Below are 22337 nucleotides of genomic sequence, written 5' to 3'. Positions count from 1 at the left end.
CATAGAGATCCATTGAATGTTTTCTTTGAAATATTTTCTAAGTGCTAACTTTTGAAATAGCTAAATATTATTTAAAAATCACTACAGTTATTAAGACGACTTTCATCACTTGATTCTGAATACTGACCCAGAGCTGGATCTAGGAGCCAGACCTGGAATTCCAAAAGTAATCCGAAAAGTAATTTATTACAAATAACCTGAATGTACCATTGAGCTCAATGCATTGTGATGTTTAGGAAATAGGATTGTTTATTGCAACCAACTGTGACTGTTTACAAAAATTCATGGCTTAAGACAAAAAGTATTTATATTCAACCTCTCATTCTGAGAAAGTATATTTTTATCCCCTTTGTGGTTCTATAAATAAAACAAGCATATATTTTATATATATAAATCATTGGCCTAGAGTTCAGTTATTGAGTGTGAGACCATTTGCTGACTGAGTGTGTACAATAAATGCTTTACACTGTCCTCTGGTACTGCCTTACTACTCGACCAAGCTACCACTTTTGAGAGTAAGGTCATACCTAACTTTGACCTCTATCAGCCTCTGGGGGACTGGGGACTCTGTACACCCTGTACCTATTAGGGAACAGTATATACAGAGCCACTTTCTCACAACTGTTATACCGCATTAATAAAAGAAAAGCTGTAATTTTCATTATTTTCGGCAGAAAAAAACATTATAAAAATTAAAGGCCCAAAATCTGTGGACCATATTAGATAAAGCTTGTTATAAACTGCTACCAGCATATATGTGAGTGACTACGCAGTCTAAAAAAAACCCTGAACTAGGCTAAGGTCCAGCTTTTGCGCACCCATAAGGTGAGGGTATGCATGCTGCGCGACACTCAGAAATCCATCCCATAATACATCTTTCACGGTCTGGACAATTTCATAGTGCGTAATGAAGTTCAGCCACTTCTGCAAACCCAGCTTTAGCCTTAACCACTGCCACATTCCAGCTAAAAAATGTAATGGTATGTTTGATTAACAGATGAACAAAATCTGCCCCTCCCGTGGTAGGTGGACTGAAGACTTCAATGTATGCAAATCTATTACCTTCGTGCCAATGCTTCCTGTGCATCCATTGCAGAATTTCGACCTCTAAATGGAGGAGGACTAGGTGGAGTTCGGCTTCCACTGCGTACTCTAAGTTTTTCAGGTTTTTTTATCTTCTTTTCTCTGCAAAATAAAAAATACACGTTTGTTAATATTAACCAGGAAAGCCTCCAATTGTTTACTTTGCTGGTGCTACCCGAACGATAACCGCTATACCTCAAACAGACACTAATACAAAAACACATTCTGGTTGAGGACAATTTATATGGAATGTCCAAGGGTATTATCTTCTTATACTGTCAACTTAGTAGGCAATTTAAAAATGCACGATTTGGTAACAAAGAAAAAAAACCTGTTATATTTAAGACAGAAAACAACAATTAAATTAGTCTCACTGAAACACATGAATGCCATACTCAGACTTATAAAACATAATCCAAGTTAAACATACAATGCTGACCACAGCACTTCAAAATCTAACAGTACACAATGTTTATAATGCTCATGTCAGTCTGAATTCCTGAAGCCAGGCCAAGATTTATTGAAGCAGCATACTTGAGTTTACTAATCTAACTCAAGGATGATAATATTTGGGAAAAGTGCATCTCCCTTCAAAACAGTCCATGAGGTTTATTTGCTGGTGTAACCACAGACCTTGAATATTTTGGGGAAAATTAAAATTTGTCAAGTATTTCAAAAAAGGGTTGAAAAGTTGCATTTTGCGTTGCTGGCATGTGCAGCCCTCAGAGCACCAGAAGGCAAAAAACTAGGAACACTTTCTGGCGTAAAATGGCCATGTTTAACAGTTTTCTGTCAAATTTCTATTAGTTGAATGTCACTGGTAGGTATTTAACAGATCAAGAAATATTTTCTGCGCATTAATGTGGGGTGAACATGAAAATTTTTCTTCATTTATATTTGTTACACACCAGAATAATTTTAAGTGGGAAAATACATAACATTTTAAGGATAACATAAGAGGCAAGCAATCGTTTTCCTTTTTCTCTGCAGTTTGCAGCACGGGGTCTCCAAGTCTTTCCGGACTTCATCCAGACCAAAAAATAGCTAAAAGATGCGAGAGCGCGAAGTGCTCATCTTCCCTAGATTACAACACATGACCAGTAAGGTGATGGGTGCCACTTGAATTTGTTGGTAAATCTTCAATGCTGCAAAGGCATGTCCTTCACTGTAGCAACATCAAAATGTATCTGCCAACTACTTACCCCCCCACCGACAGTGAAAACTAATACTAGAGAAATGAGATACAGTTGGTGTATGTGCAAGCCCCAATGTCCGAGAAGACACTGGTAGTGTTGGACACTACAAGGCAATCATACAAACAGAGTCCAATTGACTCTATTTAGTTAATTCAGGTACCCATGTTAAATCATATATACACACCGGGTATCTCCATGCACATCCCAATTATAGGAGACTGCAGAAAATGTACATAATGGGAGCCTGTAGGACATTACTTCACAGAGGTAGATGTAGAAGAGTGTGAATGCACGAACACAACTCATGTAACGTAACTGGTGCTATGTAAAGCGCTCTGATACCCGATTGGATTCGGGTCAAGTTCGCGCTATATAAAACCCTGCAAAAAAATAAATAAAAAGAAATTAAAAATATGATTTTACTGCCACCACTATCCGCGATTCACAGCTTGAGCCGTATGGACAATAATCATGGTAGCCCCTTTGACATCACAGTCCATTTTGGATGTCTCCCATCAGTAAAAAGTAGAGTACGGTCAGAGGACTTAAATAATTGAGCTCACAGAGCGGAAAAATACACACAGGAGAGAGGTTGGCTTAAACAAGCCATGCCGAGGACATTGGTATCAGCAACAAATAGAGTCCAACCATGGCTCACTGACCTGAACTTTGAGGGCTTTGAACCCATACTTTCCTGAATGCCACGTCATTTTAGGGAAAAGTTGATGACTCACTTTAAAACAATTAATACATCGCAATGCATCCAATACTTTGACAGCTCCCGCCAAGCAAAAGCAAACACTCCGGTTCCAGCCAGCGCGAGCAGTCAAAGAGCTCTTGCTTGCTGATGACAGCAGAATCCATGGTTCTCCCTTTAAATTGTTAGGCATATCCAAATGTGGAAATCACTTGGATGCTTCCCCATCTGGCCCGCCCACCTTAGTAGCATCCACAGGCCTTCCTGCCTTTTGCCAGGATGATGGACAGCTTAGGCGCAAAAATCTCTGAAGTCCGATACTGTGTTTTTCCTCTGCCCAGCTGAGATGCCATGGGCTGACCTTCAGTACCAACCTTAAGGAGGGTCGGATCGACCACCACACCAAATACCTTACTTTGGTATAGCATTTACAGAGTCCGCTTACCTCAGGCCCTAGGTACCAGGGTACCCTTTACTAGGGACTTAAGAGGGTGCTAAAGGTTTTGCCAATTGGGGGAATAATTGTACAGTTTTGGGAAAAATCTGGCACTGGGCACCTGGTTAGCAGGAACCCAGTGATGTTTCAGTTGAAATCACATCATTTACCAGGCAAAAAGTGGAGGAGATTATTAAAAGGGGCACTTTACTACAATACTCGTATGTATATACACATATACAGGCCTAAAAAAATCTTCTCTATATGAAAAGTCAGATTTTATCAGGGTGAGCTATATTTATGGCCTTATCGCCAGTTGTGCAGATCTGACAAAGAACAGGTGTTCTGTTCACACAGAAAGTGAAGGAGCAATAAAGGTCTTTGAATCTTGCTTTTATCTGGTTACATTTGTTCTATGTTCAGAGACCGAAATCATATTCAGTGTTCTTACAATTAACTTTCTTTCTCTGAAGTATTTTTTAAAGTGAGCTGTCCGACGTGCTGTACAAAGTGGGATATGAAAGGTTTTAGGTTTCTTTTTTCTAACATCCATTTAAATAGCTAATACGTGAACTGTACAAACATTTCAAAATGTATTTCAGTAGTTATGAAGCCCATTTTTAGTTATTCTGAGATGAAAAATATTGTAACCAGAATTAAATCCAATCAAAACACTTTACATGGTGATGGTGCAAATGATCAATACGATTGCTGAAACCCAATTTTCACAGATGAATGTTTATATACTATATAGTATCAGTATAACAGCATGTTAGTGGGAACGTTAATGGACAATTCAGTGGGAAGTGTATCATCTGTAAAGTACTGTGCACTGCCTGTAGGAAGATGGCTCTGTATATACTATACAACAATGAAGTATAGTGTGCAGAGTCCAGGGGAACCCCAAAGGTAGGCAGAGGTAAAAGTAGATAGCACCTTACTCTCTATTCGTGGTAGTGTGGGCTAGCAGTAAGGCTTTATCGGAGGGTAGTGTTAAGCATTTGTTGTACACACTCAATCAGCAAATGATTGTCACACACTCAAAGACTAAACAATATTTTTTATACAAACAAAATTGGTCCCAATTCAGTTATTTTATTTCTAGAACCAAGCCATGCCTGGCACAGGTAAGTGAAATAAACGCTTTGCAATATATTATGCAATGTTTACAAGTGAATGCAAGTTCGACTGCAGTTGTTTGAAATACAGGTAAGTAAAGGTATTGAAATTACTGTACAGATTACTTTAGTTATGTTTTTCAGATTACCTTTTCTACTCCGTGTGATATGCCTAGATATCACACTGGGACATTTCCTAGAGAAAAAGTAAGTAAAATCAGTTTTGCACAATTGTTATTTTTCAGATCTCCACTCCACTAGCAGTCCCACTCCACTAGCAGTCCCACTCCCTAGCGTCGGCCACCATTATCTGCTGCAGTAGTATGAAATAGGGTTTGGAGTACAGCTTGGCCCACACTGGCTTGTTTCGTTTGCAAATCTACACAGTAGTGTTTAGTGAACATATGTGGTGTAGACCATGTAGCTGCTTTGCAGATATCATCCAATGGAATGTTGCCTAAGAATGCCATAGAAGCCCCTATTTTTCTTGTAGAGTGGGCTCTAGGAGGAACAGTTAAAGTGCGTTTTGCTTTGTGGTAGCAAATTTGTATGCATTTAACAATCCATCTGGCTATCCCGGACTTAGATATGGGATTGCCTTTGTTTGGTGGTGAGAAAGAAACAAAAAGTTGCTTGAAGAGCTCTTTCTGAGACTGTGGTTGCGAGAAGAAAACAGGCAACTCCACAGATTGATTAAGGTGGAAATGACTTTAGGGAGGAATTTAGGATTAGTGCGGAGAACTACCTTATTATTATGCATTTGTAAGAATGGTTCCTGAATAGTTAGGGCTTGTAGCTCACTAACTCTTCTTAGAGAAGTTATGGCCAGTAGGAAAGCAACCTTCCATGTTAAGAATTGTAGCTCACATTTATGTAGAGGTTCAAAAGGAGGTCCAGTCGTGTGAGCACGATATTTAAATTCCACACAGGTGAGGGTGGAACTCTGGGAGGAATTATCCTTTTGAGACCTTCCATAAAGGCTTTGATGACAGGCACTCTAAATAGTGATAAATGTTGTCTATTTTGTAGGTATGCTGCTATAGCAGCAAGGTGTAGCTGAATAGACGTGTAGGCTAAGTTGCACCTTTGTAGGTGTAGTAGGTAGGTTATGATGTGTTGGATAGACACATCTAGGGGATTGGTGGTATTGTTAAGGCAATATATCACAAATCGTTTCCTCTTGGCTGCATAGCAGGCTCTAGTGGTAAGGAGTCTAGCCCCCATAATGACGTTCATACAGTCAGGAGGAAGGTTATGGTAACCGAATTCTAAGATTTCAGGAGCCTGATCGCAAGGTTCAGCTGAGCTGGTTCTGGATGTCTGATCTCTCCACGGTTCTGGGTTAAGAGGCGTGGTGAGAGGTGTAATCTTTGGTGAGGGACTACTGACAGTTCCAACAATGTGGTGTACCACGGTTGTCTGGCCCAAGTTGGAGCAACTAGAATTAGAGTGTGAGTGATGCTGTAGTTTGCGCACCACCAGTGGTATGAGTGGGAGAGGCAGAAATGCGTACGCAAATCTGCCTGACCAGTTCATCCATATCGCATTGCCTTTGGACAATGGGTGTGGGTATCTGGCGGCGAAGCTTGGGCATTTGGCGTTTTCGTGGGTGGCGAAAAGGTCTATCTGTGGTTGCCCCCATATCTGAAAGTATGGTTGAAGAACTTGTGGATGGAGTTCCCACTCGTTTGACGACTCAACAGATCTACTATGGTGTTTGGGACTCCTGGGACATGTTAGGCTAGGAGAAATATATTCTGAGGTATAGCCCACCTCCATATGTTTTGTGCTAGCTGGGAGAGCTGCGGAGTGTGTGTCCCGCCTTGTTTTTGGATGTAGTACATGGCCGTCCTGTTGTACGTGCGGACTAAGACAGCCTTGTCCGATATTGGTTTCTGAAATGCTTTTAAGGCTAGGAATATGGCCAGTAATTCCAGGTAATTGATGTGAAATAACTTTTGTTGAGGTGTCCACTTGCCTTGCATGGTGTGATGTAGTAGGTGAGCTCCCCAGCCGGAGAGCGATGTGTCCACTGTCATGACAATCGGAGGAACTGGCTCTAGGAACGGTCACCCCTTTGAAAGGTTTTTGGTGTTCCACCACTGCAGAGAGCAGTGAGTGCGACCGTCTACCAACACCAGATCTGTTAGCTGACCTTGAGCCTGGTTCCATTGGCGTGCTAAGCACTCTTGTATGGGACGCATCTGGAGTCTTGCGTGAGGCACTATGAATATGCAAGAGGCCATCATCCCTATGAGCTGCATGAACACTCGAGCTGGGAGAGTGATGCGGCTGAAATTTGCGTAAGAGAGCGAGAATGCTTGCTATCCTTGCTGGACTGGGATAGGCTAATGCTTTTGAGGAGTTTATTGTGGCGCCGAGGTATTGTTGTGTGTGTGAGGGTTGCAGATGAGACTTGGTGTGGTTTACTGTGAACCCCAGGTCGTGGAGTAATTGGATAGTCGCGCGAGTGTGATGAACACAGTGGTTGTACGAGCTGGCTTTTATGAGCCAGTCGTCGAGGTATGGGAAGACGTGAATGTGTTGTCTTCTTAGATGGGCTGCGACTACTGCTAGGCCCTTTGTGAATACCCATGCTGCTGTTGTGACTCCGAAAGGGAGTACTTTGAATTGATAGTGCTGCCCGTCCACTACAAACCGGAGATATTTTCTGTGAGCAGCGTGGCCAGGAAGTCGCCCTGTGAAAAGTAGTGGGAGGACTTGCTGAAGTGTGACCATGTGGAAGTGGTCTGATTGTATGTACATGTTTAGTGGCCCGAGGTCTAGAATAGGTCTGAGAGAGGCATCCTTCTTTGGTATGAGAAAATACAGGGAGTAAACGCTCTTGTTTTGTTGGTGCAGGGGAACGAGTTCTATTGCACTTTTTTTGTAGTAAGGAAATCACCTCTTGTTTGAGGAGTGACAAATGTTCTGCTGACATTGGACGCTGTTTGGGTGGAATGTTTGGGGGGGGGGGGGGGGGTGTAGAGGCAAGTTCGAGACAGTAACCTGATTGCACTATTTGTCGCACCCACCTGTCTGTGGTGATGTTGGTCCAGACAGGAAGGAACTGCTTTAGTCTTCCCCCGACAGGAGTGGAATGGTCCGGGGGAAGCGGAGGGAAGTCATTGGGCAGGGGTGGAGGCAGAGCGGGTGTTGTTAGTCTGGCCTCTGCCCTGGTTATTGTTACCTCAGTATTCTCTGTGGTAACCTCTGGTAAAGGTGGATTGGGTGGCAGACTTGTAGGCGGTGGATGGGGTATCAGACAAGTATCCCCTGGAGTTGCCCCTGTAGGATGAGCGATGAAAAGAACGTCTGGGAGTTTGTGATTGCAAGGCTCCCACTGATTTGGCTGTATCGGTGTCCTTTTTAATCTTCTCAAGGGACGCATCAGCAGTAGGGCCAAAGAGGTGTTGCTGGTCGAATGGTTGATTGACTATAGAGCTTTGCACCTCAGGTTTAAACACGGAAATGCGTAGCCACGCGTGCCTGCGAAGGACGCTTGTTTTCACTGCTCTGGACGCGGTATCTGCTACATCAAGAGCACACCGGATAGAGGCGTTGGTGATAACTTTACCCTCTTGTATTAGGTCGTTGGCCTTATTTTTGTATTTGTCTGGGAGGTGTTGGAGCAGGGACTCTAACTCATCATAGTGAGCCCTATTGTATCTGGCTAACAGGGCTTGAGTATTTGCGATGTGCCAAATATTAGCTGCCTGGGACGCTGTTCTTTTGCCAGAGGCATACAGGAGTTTAGACTGTCGGGCGGAGCTGCATCACCTGTTGTCTGCGAATTAGCCTGTTTCCTAGCATTTGAGACTACCATGGAGTCCAATGGAACAGGGCCCCTAATGTAAGCTGGGTCTGTAGGGGCAGCTTTGTATTTCTCAATTCTAGGATTGATGATTCTAGTCCTGACAAGGTCTTTAAATACTTCTGTAGCATGTTTAATCACGCCTTTGAGCATGGGCAAAGTGGATGTGGACCTTTGGGTGGTGTTGAAAGTGTCTATTAAAAAATCATATTCAACTGGATCTGTATGGAGGTCGACCCAGTGGTACTGGGCAGCCCGGTGTATTAGCTGATTAAACCCCATGGTATCTTCTGGTGGGGAAGGCCTAGAGGGGTAGATGTCCTCTTGTGGGACATTAGGGACATCAGGCGTATTATAGTCATTTCAGGGGAGCCTGGAGGACTGGGGTCATCTAATGGCATGTTGTTGTCCCCGTCCCCTGTGTCATCATATGTGTCGTCGTCATCTACTGGTGGAGGGGATGACGTAGGAGACCTAGATGGGAGGAGGAGGTGGAGAAGGTATCCTAGGAGGTGATGTGGCTATATCCCTCTTTTTAGGTGGTGGAGCTGGTGCAGGCATGTCCATTGGTCTTTTTCTGGAACGGAGAGTCAATGGACCGGTTTTAGGGTCTTTAGTTAAAGTATTTTTGTTGAGGGTCTGGTTGAAAAAGCTCTTATAAAGAAGTTTGGGTGTTCGGTGTCGACATCGAGGGCTTTTTCGGTACTTGCTGTGGAGCTGTTTGGGGCTTGGAGCCATGTGATTTGTCAGTCTGTGTATTTTTTCGGTGTCGATGCCTTTTTCGGCCCTGAAGAGCGCGCGTCCGAACTCTTGGTGAGTGGATTCTTCGTCGGCTCAGAGTGTTTTTCGGTGCCGGGGAGTCACTAGTTGGAGTCTTCGGTCCCGAAGGCTTTGGGGTGGAAGTAGCAGTCGACCCGAGGATGGGTGCGGCTTCTTTTTCGGTGCCGATGATTGGGTCTGGGCACCGGAAGCAGGCAGACTCGAGCCCGAGTCGCCGGAAGGCTTGGTAGGCTCCTTTGCCGGGTCCGAGGGCAGGGCATGGGAAGCAGTGTGTCGGTGTGCACCTGAGCTCGAAGGTGACTACTCCTGGTGGCCCTCGGCGCTGGGCACCGCACCGCCACCCACGGACCACGCACGCAACCTGGGATTCATCCTGGACTCCTCCCTCACAATGACCAAACAAGTCAACGCCGTCTCATCCTCATGCTTCAACACCCTGCGCATGCTTTGAAAGATCTTCCGATGGATCCCCACAGAAACCAGAGGAACCGTCACCCAGGCCCTCGTCACCAGCCGTCTGGATTACGGGAACGCCCTATACGCAGGAACCACCGCCAAACTTCAGAATCGCCTCCAGCGCATACAGAACGCCTCCGCACGACTCATCCTCAACATCCCTCGCCACAGCCACATATCCACCCACCTGAGGAACCTTCACTGGCTCCCCGTCAACAAAAGAATCACGTTCAGACTGCTCACCCACGCACACAAAGCGCACAACAACATGGGCCCCGAATACCTCAACGGCCGCCTCTCGTTCTACACCCCCACCCGCCAGCTTCGCTCCACCAGCCTCGCCCTCCCCCCACGGATTCACAGAACCACCACCGGGGGGGGGGGGGGGGGGGGGGGGGGGGGGGAAAGATCATTCTCCTACCTGGCAGCGATGACCAGGAACTCCCTCGCCATTTACCTACGACTGACCCAGGACCATCTCAGCTTCAGGAAGCACCTCAAGACCTGGCTCTTCGAGCAGTAGCAGCGCGCCCCTGGCGCCTTGAGTCCCTCACGGGTGAGTAGCGCGCTCTATAAATGGAAATGATTGATTGATTGAAGGTGTGACCGAAGCCTTTGTTGTTGTAGAGAGTGGGTCGGGGTCGACGTCTGTACTTATGACCCGTTGAGCTAGAGTCACTTCTTCGACGTCTGAGTCATCGGCTTCGGAGGTGCTGATGAGCTCTTCTTCGACCCGCTGCTCTGGCACATCGACACCCTCGTGGAAGATGTTGTTGGGGATCGAACTGGAGCGCGAGAAACACATCCGAACCCGATGGCAGAAAAAAAACTATCGGAGGATGGAGCAGATGCCCATGGGCACTATGATCCTAGGGAGGAGTCACATACCTCGTGACTTCCAAAGACTTTCCAGGACAAAAACAAATGCAAACATCCGACCCAACACCAGATGGCGATCTATGCAAAAGTGTGTAATCTGCAGCTCATATGCCTTGAACATTCAGTTACCAGGTAAGTAATGGGTCTTTGGGGTTAGAACAATGGTTCCCCCAGGGTCAAGGATGCACTCTTGTTACACCCTCAGCAGCACAAGGGCAGCCGGGTGCTGAGGCCCAATGTTATCCAATGGAGGGTAGGGGGCCTCCGGTTGGTGGCTGCTTACGAGCAGGCAAGTGGGAGCAAAGCTCCTGGTGATAGGCTCAAGGCAAAGGGGGATCCGGTTTAGCACACATGAGCACCCGCAGCGGCGTCTGGGTGCGGGGTGCCCTGTTTTCAATAGGGATTTTCGGTTTACAGCTGAATTCTCGGTCCAGGAAGACTTCTGGGAGGAACCAACAGCTGGGCAGGTAAGTTGGAGAGGTCAAGGACGTAGGTACACCTCTGGTTCTTTTCTCCAGGGCGCAGGTCGGCTGGATGCAGGGATGTCTTTTGAGGTCAGATTTCACCTTACCGGGCCACTGGCTGGCTGAATAGTGGTTCTCAAAAGTGGTACTTTCTGCATCGATTGTCACATGTATGGCCTACATCGGGCCCTGACCAATCTGTACCGTTAAAATTGAATAACATTTGTGAGGAAAAAAAAAACTTCACAGTTTTCAGTAGCGCCATTATGGTGCTATGGAGGTCGTAATGAATGTCTAAGAATTGGCTTAGAAACTGTAGCGGTATGGGAGAACGTGCCCTCTTTCTTGCATGGTATGCCCCCACTTTTTGCTGAATTGCTGATGTACTTTGACTGAGTGTGCCCTGGGCTCCTGCCAATCAGGTGCCCAGGGCCTCTGTTCCTTTCCTAAAACTGTGCTGAAGCCTAAACCCAATTGGCATCTCTGGTTACGTCAGCCCCTGGTAGATGGTACCATAGGTACCCAGGGCACTGTGACCAGAGAAGGCCCCTAAGGGCTGCAGAACTTATTGTGCCACCCTTAGAGGCCCTGTACCCTGACACACATACACTGCCCTTGTAGGCTGAGTGTCTGGGAGCAAAGCAAAACAAAGACGACATGGCACACATCCTTGTGTGCCATGCCCACAAACCACTGCCTTGGCATACATCAGTCACCCCTCTAGCTGGGTGCCCTATGCCAGTGGTGAGGGTACAGGTGCATGAGCCCTGTACCCCTACAGCACCCAGGTCCATTTCTGGGCCCTGTAAGTGCAGTGCTGCCATTAAGAGTATATGGTGCTGGGTGGTTGTCATTACGAACTCCACAGCACCATAATGGCTACACTGAAGACAGGGAAGTTTGGTATCAAACTTCTCAGCACATTAAACCCACACTGATGCCAGTGTGGGATTTAATGTAAAATGCACCACAGAGAGCATCTTAGAGATGTCCCCTGAAAAAGGACCAACTACCAGTGACCTGCCTGAGTGGCAAAGCAGGCTGCCAGCACCAGACATGTTTCTGGACCCCTGGGTCGAGAGCCTGCTGCTCTCTGTGGCCTGAAACAATGCACATCCTGGGACGAGGTGCCAAGCCTCCTTCCCCAGGATGGGCAGGGTTCATGCTTCAAAGGCATGCTGCCTTTGTGAGCCTCTCCAGAGCATTTGCTCCTTTCAGCAACTGGTCCTCACTGGTTCTACCCCCCACTTTGGGCGGGAGAACCGGCGGGAAAAACAAGTGAGGATGGGGTGTGTCCACCTCTGCCAACTCCACCCCTAAGGTGGGGGAGGTGAGGTGAAGCACAACCTCGAGTCCCCGCCATCTTGAGGGGGAATCCCAGCCAACCAGGGACAGGCTCCTGCCCTCCCCTCCCACTGGCAGAATAGGGGGTGTACCCACCCCAGGACAGGGACCCATTGGTCCCTGCCCTTTACCAATCTGTAATGCCCCTAAATTTAGTATTTAGGGGCACCCTGAACCTTCCTTCCTCAGATCCAGCAACAAGAAAAGAAGGACAAAAAGCCGTGCAGAGCTAACAAGAGGACGGCGCCCACTGACTTGGCCCCAGCCCTACAGGCCTGTCTACCCTCGAACCTGCTCCTGCGAAACCCCGGCATGTCCAGCGGCCAGCAACCTCAAAAACCCCCGGAGGACCTGCCTGCATTCACTTTCCAAGCTGCTTCTCCCGTGAACACCGGACGTGTTTGAACTGCAGCTTCTGGTGCCAGCCAGAAACTGGAAATCCAGCACACACTGCACCCGCCGAGCCTGGCCTGTGTTTGAGTGAACAAACACCACGAAGAGGTCCCCCCGGCGATCCTGACCCGTGATCTGGCGATCCCTGACCTGCCTCAAGCCTCCAGACGACGCCTGCAGCCTCAATCCATGAGACTCCCCTACCGCGACCAGAGCGGGTAAGAAAATCCGACGTCCAAAGGCACTCCTGCACCAGTCGCCCCACAGCCTTGTGTGCCCAACCCAGTGGTACCTAACCATCCCTCTACATCCTAACTTATCCCTCAAAGTGGTGGTCACTCCTGGAAGATCTTCGTCCCCAAGCCAGCAGCGTTTCTTTGTCCCGGAGAATCTCCATTGAATTCAACAGGGCACCCGACCTCAAAACTGCACCCGGCTGCCCTAGCGCCGCTGAGGGTGCCCCATTGGTGCTAACTTGGTCCCCAACGTGCCCTGAGCTTAACCCTAGGAGCTTTGCTCCCACAACACGGTGGCCTGCTTGCCAGCAGCCACCAACCGGAGCCCCCCTATCCTTCATAGGATAACACTGGGCCTCAACACTCTGCACCCCACCGCCCTAGTGCCACTGGGGCTGAAACAACAGTGCATCACTGACCCTGGGAGACCCCAGAACCCTAACTCAAAAGACAGATTACTTACCTTGAAACCAATAACTAATTTTTCCTCATAGGATAACATGGAAACTTTTTGGGAGAAAAAGTGTCTAAGTGTTGACTTTTGAAAACTAAGAATATGTGTTGCAATCTGCTTTCTTAAATCTGTAATCAAAACCAGTACCAGTTATACTGCAATTCTGAACTGTGTTCAAACAAGACAATTACTATTGGAAAGTATTTATATGCTTACCTGTACCAGGCTTGCTTGGTTCTAGAAAGGAGTATATATTTTTTTTTATACAAAACAATTGGCCTAGAGTTCAGTTCGAGTGTGTGAGACCATTTGCTGACTGAGTATGTACATCAAATGCTTTACACTGTCCTCTGATACTGCCTTATTGCTCAACCAAGCTACCACTTGAGAGTAAGGTTCTATCTAACTTGAACCTCTGCCAAACCTCTGGAGACTCTTGGACTCTATGCACACTGTACCTCACTTTGGTGCAGTATATATAGAGCCAGTTTCTTACAGTCTGTAAACGAGGGTTCCTCTGAGGGTGGTGTTGGGATCAATGTGGATCTGGAAGTGCAGGTGTTCGGCGGCGCTGGAGGGGTCTTTGGTGCTGGTCGAAATTCTGAGGGTAGTCCTATGGACGATGGAGATTCCTCCTCCTGGTCTGTCGGTGCGGTCCCTTCGGGTGATATTGTAGCCGTCTGGGATGGCTATGGCAATGTCGGGCGCCGTGAAGGGTTTCATCCAGGTCTCCGTCAGGAGAGGCTGAGTCGAGTAGGTCCCAGAGTTCGATGGTGTGCTTGTGGACGGAGGGGGTGTTGACTAGTATGCATTTGAGATGGTTGCGTCCTGCCCTGGTGGGTGGGGTAGGACGTACAGGTGTTGGTGAAGCTGCAGCTTCAGCAGGAGAAAGGTCCGTGGGTGAGCTTCGGGGTGGCCTGGAAGCAGGTGGATGATCAGCCGGTGTTTGTGGAGGAAGTTGGAGTCGTAGCGGTGTCAGTTGGCGTGGCGCTCACGGAGGCCAGGGGGTCTGGCGCTGGGCGCAGACGAGCTTGCCTTTGGCGTGACTGCACAGCGGCCACCATTGGGGAGGGGGGCATGACTGGAGGTGGGGAGGCGGGAGCAGGGCTGTGTCGGGGAGAGGGGCAGCAGGAAAGGCTGCCTGGAATATGACAGAGCAAGACAAAATCCTAAAGTCGGGTACAAGGAAAAAAACGTAGCTAGGCAAAACTAACTAAAAAAAAAAAAAAAAAAAAAAAAAAAAAAAGAGTCAGGACCAAGAAAAACTTGACTTAAGCTAAATGAAACTAAAAACGAGTCTCCTATCAAGTCAGGAGAGGACCAGGTGGTGCTGGGTAAAGCGCGGATGTAGCGGACTGCCGGCACGAACCCAGGAGGCGGGAGGGCTGCGAGAAAGAGAGGCACTGCAAGCGGAGCTGCTGGGGAGAGTGTTTGCCTGGACTGGAGGTCCAGGCAAACACTCTCCCTAGGATCCCATTTCGGGGGACTGAATGGAGGTTTTAGAGGGCAACATGTAATCAGTTTCTTCCCCCTACAGGAGCACAAAGCCTCATGACAAGAAAAACTAAGAGGAAAAAGCAGACACGCTTTCACAACAAGCAATGGCAATTGGTCTAGCCTTTGTTTTTTTAAACATAGTGCCAAATCCAATAGACATGGCTGTAACTGAAAAAGCAACCAATCAGCTTTAGCAAAAATGGTTTAACCCTTTCGCTGCGGCGGGAATTCCGCCGCAGCCCTGGGGGGGGGGGCAGCGCGGTGCTCATGACGGAACCGCTCCATCATGAGCCGCGGTTGAGCTGTGCTCATGATGGAGTGGTTCCGTCATGACTCCGCCCACTGCGCTAATCACCCGCACAGGTGGGGAATTAGCGCCGCGTGGGCGGCGCGGCTGCCAACGGCCGCAGCATGACGGAACCACTCCGTCATGAGCACACGGCGACCGTGGCTCATGACGGAGCGGTTCCGTCATGAGTGGGGAAGGGGTTAAACTGCATGCCCAATCCCACTAACTGTTTCAATGTACTCTGCACCTACTAAATATTTCAGATTTTCATTTTTCTTTTTAAAACCCTCAGCCAAATGTGCCACACGCATGCCTTTGGAAGATTTTAAAAGCTGCTGTTATGGACAGTTATTAAAAGTCCCAAGATCATACACATCTGCCCCTGCAAAGTCAGGATACCAAAGAATTAAGAACTGAGCAGAGATATCCTTGAACTTTACTGAAAGTGGAAATAATCAAGAACTTAATTCTGCTTTTGTTTTTAGAATGCTTTTTGCAGGAACAATCTGTGATAAAGTGCCCTCTTCCTGCATGATTGCCCCTGCTTTTTGCTGAATTGCTGATGTTCTTTGACTGAGTGTGCCCTGGGCTCCTGCTTATCAGGTACCCAGGGCCTATGGTCTTTCCCTAAAACTGCATTGAAGGCTAAACCCAATTGGCATCTCTGGCCACAGGTCAGCCCCATGTAAATGGTACCACAGGTACCCAGGGCACTGTTACCAGAGAAGGCCTCTAAGGGCTGCAGCACTTATTGTGCCACCCTTAGAGGTCCTGCACCCTGACGCGCACACACTGCCTTTGCAGGCTGCTTGTTTTGGTGCATTAACAAAGTGAAGAGTGGACATGGCGCACATCCCTGTGTGCCATGCCTCCAACCCACTGCCCTGGCATAGATCAGTCACCTCTCTACCTGGGTGCACTATACCAGTGGTAAGGGTACATTCTTAGACATTTTAAGTCCAGTGCTGCCATTAAGAGTATATGGTGTTGGGAGTTTGTCATTACGAACTCCATAGCACCAGAATGGTTACACTGAAAACGGAGAAGTTTGGAATCAAACTTCTCAGCACATTAAACCCACACTGATGCCAGTGTGGGACTTAATGAAAAGTGCACCACCGAGGGCATCATAGAGATGCCCCCTGGAAACTATCCCACCACTAGCGTCCAGGCTGAGTGGCTGCTTCAGCTGCCACCACCAGACATGTTTCTGGACCCCTGGGTCGAGAGCCTGCTGCTCTCTGGGGCCTGAAACAATGCACATCCTGGGACGAGATGGGCAGGGTTCACGAAGGGGAAGCTTCAAAGGCTTGCCACCTTTGTGAACTTCCCCAGGCCACTTGCTGCTTTCAGCAACTGGTTCCGACCCCAACTTTGGGCTGAAGAACCAGCGGGAAAAACAAGTGAGAAAGATGTGTACCCACCTCTGCCAACTCCACCCCTCAGGTGGGGAAGGCGAGGTGAAGCACAACTTTGTCCCCGTCATCTTGCAGATGGGGGGGGGGGGGGGGGACTCAGCAAACCAGAGACAGGCTCAGGCATAGTAGGGGGTGTACCCACCCCAGGGAAGGGGCCCATTGGTCCATTCCATTTACCTACCCGTAACGCCCCATAATCTAGCATTTAGGGGAGAGATCTTCAATCTGTGGGGCACGCTAGTCCTGTTCCTTTGCGTTTGATATCACAGCAGAGGAGACCCCTTGCCTCCCACTGCAGCTGAAGCATTTCAGGTCTATGAATTAACCCCCTCCCTGAATATCATATGTACACACATTTAGTATTTGACCAAAGAAGGCATGAAAGAGCTGAGACTATCATAAAATCAAAGCTGGTCCGAACAGGGGCCCCCAAAATACAGTATGGGCATGTCCTGCCCCATCAAGCTTTTCGTCCTAAATTACAAAAGGAGACATCTAAATGCACTGCAATCCAGCCTTTCGGGGGCTCCTTGATCGAAACAGTTCTGTTTTTGCCTTGATGGCCTGGAATAATTCCTAAACAGATTCTTGCAAATACCGTTTTCTTTAATCTCTTTTTAATGTGATTGATGTGAGGGAGTCTATTACTATTTGCAGAGAAATGGGTTTGTTTCATGCAACCACCATAAAAACGTTAACCATAAAAAAGTTAGCTCCAAGCGATTACTCACATATGAGAAATTGGAGGATATCACAGATATTATTCACTGTAAAATTAGTGGGCTGCTGCTTTGTTACAACAGTGAAAACACATCACTGTCTCGGAATATGAGATGTAAACGCTTTCAGAATTTCGACTACAGTGCCTGTGCACCGTTAGAGCTGAAAGTAAATCATTTAAACTCAAAGCTGTACTGAACAGGGGCCCCCAAAATAGTTTTGGCCCAGGGCACCCAAAATTAGTAACATGTCCATGCCATCACAAAGTCTGTCAGACAACATTACCCTGAAGTAAAATAGACAACATCATTAATTTATTATTAGTTCTATTTTTTTTAAACATAAGCCCGACGTGTCCTAAACTCTCACTGCTTCAGGCAAGCAACGTATCGTACTACTTAGGAATTCTCAATTAGGTGTTCAACGCCCTCTCTGTGGACATTCAACTGTCTTCGGATCCATAACTGGTTGGTGGGCAATTATCCCATTATAATGCTGCCTAAAATGTTTGTTAATGATTTCTAGAGAAGAATTGTTTCTCGTGTATGAGCTCTGAGCTAGGGAGTGCTTGAAAAATTTAACACTGTCTCCCTTACAGTCCCTGTCTTGGCTGAAAATGTCTGCAGAATATTCAGCTTTGGGAGAAACTGCTATCAAAACTCTTGCCTTTCAGCTCGTCCTATTTATGTGAGATTGGGTTTTCAGCACTTGCGGTGTTAAATACTAAGTACCATTCAAGACTGGATGTGGAGCACAATCTGAGGATGGCAGTAGCAAAAATCCATCCACAGATTGATCGTCTCTGAAAAACAGGCACACCGTGTCACATTTATGTTGAGGGTGTTAATATCAATCTATGTCATGTGTAAAACAAAGCATCCTAGTAAAAACAATCTGCACACATTTTATCTTGAAAAGTGGTGTTTTGAGCTGTGTAATAAGCCTCTGTCATTTCACCACACCCACTCACAAACCTGCAGTTTACTAAACACTCTTATTGTATTGAACATTTGCTGGATATGCCCGGAATATGCGCGTGGCGGTCGATTCCAGAAATTTCTTTCGGGTGGTGGGGGGCCCAACATCTAAAAAAATTCAGCTGGGGGGCTCAACGTACAAAAGTTTAAAGACCTCTGATTTAGGGGCACCCCTGAACCTTGCTTCCTCAGACAAGAACCTGCAACAAGAAAAGAAGATAGACCGAACAGCCGCGCTGAAGCTAATCAAAGGAAGACGCCCACTGACTTGGCCCCAGCCCTACTGGCCTGTCTTCACCTCGAACCCACTCCTGCGAAATCTTAGTGTGTCCTGCAGCCAGCAACCTCGAAAACCCCGGAGGACCTGCCTGCCACCACAAAGACTTTGTCTCCTATGAACACTGGATTTGTTCATCTGCAACGTCCCGACACGGCGAATTCGCCCCATTCTGCACCCGCCGTCCACGGCCCGAGCTTGAGTGGGCAAACACAACGAGGAGGTCAACCCCCCCCCGGCGATCCTGACCCGAGATCCGGAGACCCCTGACCTGCCTTCAGCCGATGCCTGCAGCCTTAAAGTGTGGAGTTTGAAAACCTAAAGAAATTCTTAAAAATTGTACTGTTTAACAAAAACGAATTTACTTAGCCGTTTACAGGAAATGTCACAGAGTAGTATCTAGATATACTACTCTGTGGAAAAAAAGTAATCCAAAAAGTAACAACTGGTATTTTACTGAAAAGCCCATTCAAGTCTGTTTACTGTATTTAGAAAGTATTGCATTTCTCTGCAACAATACTGTATATCAAAACAAAGTGCATATACTATTACAATTTAAACTGTTTACAAACTGCATTACTACTGTAAAGTATTTATTGCTTACCTGTGCCAGGCTTGCTTGGTTCTATAAAATAAAACTAACTAAAAGAATTTTTATACGTAAACCATTGGTCTGATGTTCAGCCTTTGAGCGTGTGAATTCAATAGCTGACTAAGTGTGTACAACAAATGCTTAACACTGTCCTCTGATACTGCCTTACTGCTCGACCACACTACCACAAATAGAGAGTAAAGTGCTTTCTAACTTTACCTGGACTCGCACACTATACCTCACTTTGGTATACTATATGGCGAGCCAGAGTCTTAAACAATCGTATGTCCTACTAATTGTACTTGCCATAGTTGTGTTTTCAAAAGAAACCAAATGAAATGCTGTGTATTTTGTCATTAGACTGGTGTGACAAAAATAATAGTATTGTGAAGAGATTTAACCAAAAAGTAAAAGTGCTCTGAGATAGTGTGAACAGGTAGAACATTTCAGCATTTATAACTTCACCGAATATACCATAGGGGCAATAAACTTACAAGACGTACAACCAATCTGGTACTTAAAACATTGAAATTTGGACTGAAATACATGATGTTCTTTCCAGCTAAACTCAGAGTAATAGTGGATGGAAAGACTCTTTTCCATGCCAACAGAGGCGCAGGACTGGCTAGAAGGGCAAATGCCACAGCAGAAGACCTCCGGAGCGAGTGGCGGTCGGAGGAGCCCCCAGACTCGCGGGTCGGGGGCGACGAGCGGGAGGCCAGACGCAGAAAGAGGTGGCGCCCGCTCCTGGAGGTCGAGATCGAGCAGCCCTGGGGCGCATGCAGTGCTGAGATACTGACGGAACCGGAGGTCTTGACCCGGAATCAGATAGACAATACCTGCAAATCGTAATGTACATATTGTTATCGATCACTTAGAGTGGGGGTGGATGGGTGGGGAGGCCCTGTCTCCCGCCCGGGGGGGGGGGGTTTGTTCCGTTCCAGCCACTGGCGGCGCGGGAGGGTGCCGGGCGGGTGGGTTTTTTCTCTGCTCCGCTGAGGATGGGTCGAAGGCCCCCAGAGAATGTGATGAGATACCAATGATGTGTAATAGGGGGGTCCCTTACCCTGGGGAGTTCAACTACCTGGGGATAATCGAAACCATAGGAGGGGAGGAGGCTCTGGGCGGCTGGAGTTGGTTCTGGCACACCTCCTCACGTCACAGTTAACCAGTTTGCGGGGCGATAGGCACTCTGCTAGTTGGGAATGTGGGTAGTATTAGACCTACGTGGCAGGGTAGCAGGGAGGGGGGGGGGGGGGGAGTGTTGTTTGGGGAGGGGGGAGGGGAACCGGAAGGGTTGTTCAGTGGTCATGCAAAATACATATTATAACGAATCGATGGAGCCGCAAGGGTCGCAGGTTGTACAGGGAAAGCCAGTGCCACACCCGAGATGCATTGGGATAAAAGTCTGAAACTTTTGAGTTGGAACGTCAATGGGTTGGGGGACAAGGTGAAGCGGAGTATAGTGCTAAAGTACCTCAAGCGATATCTACCGGACGTAGCACTACTCCAGGAGACGCACCTGATCGGTAATACCTGTAAAGCATTAAATAGATGGGGATACACAATGGTGGCTCACGCCGGGTTCACGTCAGGATCCAGAGGAGTGAGTATCATACTCAAACGCACCTTCCCATTCAGTATCCAGCATACGTGGGCAGATCCACTGGGACACTTCACAACCGTATCGGGGCAATGGGAAGGGCAAACGCTGATTTTGTTAGCAGTCTACATTCCCCCAGGTCTTCAAACTCAGTCCTACAGGGACCTTGGTACTCTCCCCTGCTTTCCCTACCGGAGGCGGTACTTATAATTGGGGGAGACTTCAACTCGGTCGTCTCAGGAGAGATCGACCGGCTCCCACCCAGGGATATTAATGCCAGCCATAATTGGCTCCCTAACTTCCTTGAGGCGTTCGGCCTCGCAGATCTCGGGAGACAGCAACACCCCACCCTACAGGAATATACTTTCATTTCGGGGGCACACAATACCCTCTCCAGAATGGACTACATCCTTATGCACCTGCACCAGGGCGTGAACACCCAATTAATTAAACACTTAGCTCACGGCATCGGACCATTCACCACTATGGGTCCACCTCACGTTTGGGGAGAGGAGAGTGGGATGTGTTACACCGATCAATCCCTGGTACCTCCAAAACCAAGAAATCAAAGCCACCCTCACGCGGGCCATAGACCAATACTTCGCAGAGAATGAGGGTACGGTAGACTCCTCAATTACACTGTGGGAAGCATTTAAAACTGTAATAAGGGGACATGCCCTCTCAGCAATAGCGGGGATGCGTAAAGAAAATGGGAAACAAATGGTCACTATTGAACAAGACATTACCCGTCTTGAGGAGGAGGCAGGAGAGGGTGCAGACCACGCTGCTATCCACCGATTGCAAATAAAAGTAGCTGAATATAAGGCCCTAGCCACTGACGCTGCAAAGGCCTGTGCTAGGGTCAAGGACGGGCGGATATACGACCAGGGAGACAAAGCTGGCAAAATGATAGCCTGGTTAGACAAAAAAGAGAGGGCGCGAAGAGTGGTGCCAGAGCCAATAACTGGTACGGACTCACTGAGCCCCATGACATTGTCAGAGAATTCGCAACGCACTTCCAGGGGGTGTACAGGAAGGGATCGGAACTCCCAGAAGAAAACTCCACCGATCTACTGGCAAATATACAACTGCCAACCCTCTCGGACTTGGATAGGGAGACATTAGACAGTGCGCTCACGAGCGATGAAGTGGCTAGGGCAATTTGCGACCCTCGCCCAGCCCGGTTTGAGCTATACAAGCTCAAACCGGACAAAATGGTACCCTACCTTAAAAGTATGTACGAAGACAGTAGAAGACGACGGCTATTGACGAGAGACCAACGCATGGCCACGCTAGTGGCCATACCTAAAGAAGGGAAGCCTAAAGACAGCTGTGCCTCCTACAGACCCATCTCCCTGCTCAATGCAGAACCCAAAATACTTGCGAAGCTACTGGCCAACAGACTCCGCCCTATAATAGCCAAGCTGGTACACCCAGACCAATCGGGCTTTCTGCCACACCGCAACACTGCCCTCAACTTGAGACGTCTGCATGGTGTACTGGGGCGCAGCCCCACAATACAAGAAGATGCGATGGTGGTCGCATTGGACGCCACAATGGCAATCGACACATTGGAATGGGCATACCTCACGGCAGTACTCAAAAAGATGGGCT

The 22337-nt window shown here is 47.6% G+C and overlaps 1 protein-coding gene across 3 annotated transcripts in view; it reads right to left on the bottom strand.

Moving 5' to 3' along the window:
- RSRC2 (arginine and serine rich coiled-coil 2) overlaps positions 1 to 22337 on the bottom strand; it is a 326144-nt gene that overhangs the window by 174721 nt on the left and 129086 nt on the right. For all 3 annotated transcript variants that reach the window (XM_085633609.1, XM_085633611.1, XM_085633612.1), the window contains one exon: positions 1063 to 1185. In XM_085633609.1, coding sequence (XP_085489735.1) covers positions 1063 to 1185 — 123 coding nt within the window. The remainder of the gene's footprint in view (positions 1 to 1062; positions 1186 to 22337) is intronic.

The sequence above is a fragment of the Triturus cristatus genome, chromosome 11, assembly GCF_964204655.1.
Source record: "Triturus cristatus chromosome 11, aTriCri1.1, whole genome shotgun sequence".
Lineage (NCBI taxonomy): Eukaryota > Metazoa > Chordata > Amphibia > Caudata > Salamandridae > Triturus > Triturus cristatus.
This window is presented reverse-complemented; position numbering and strand designations above follow the sequence as displayed.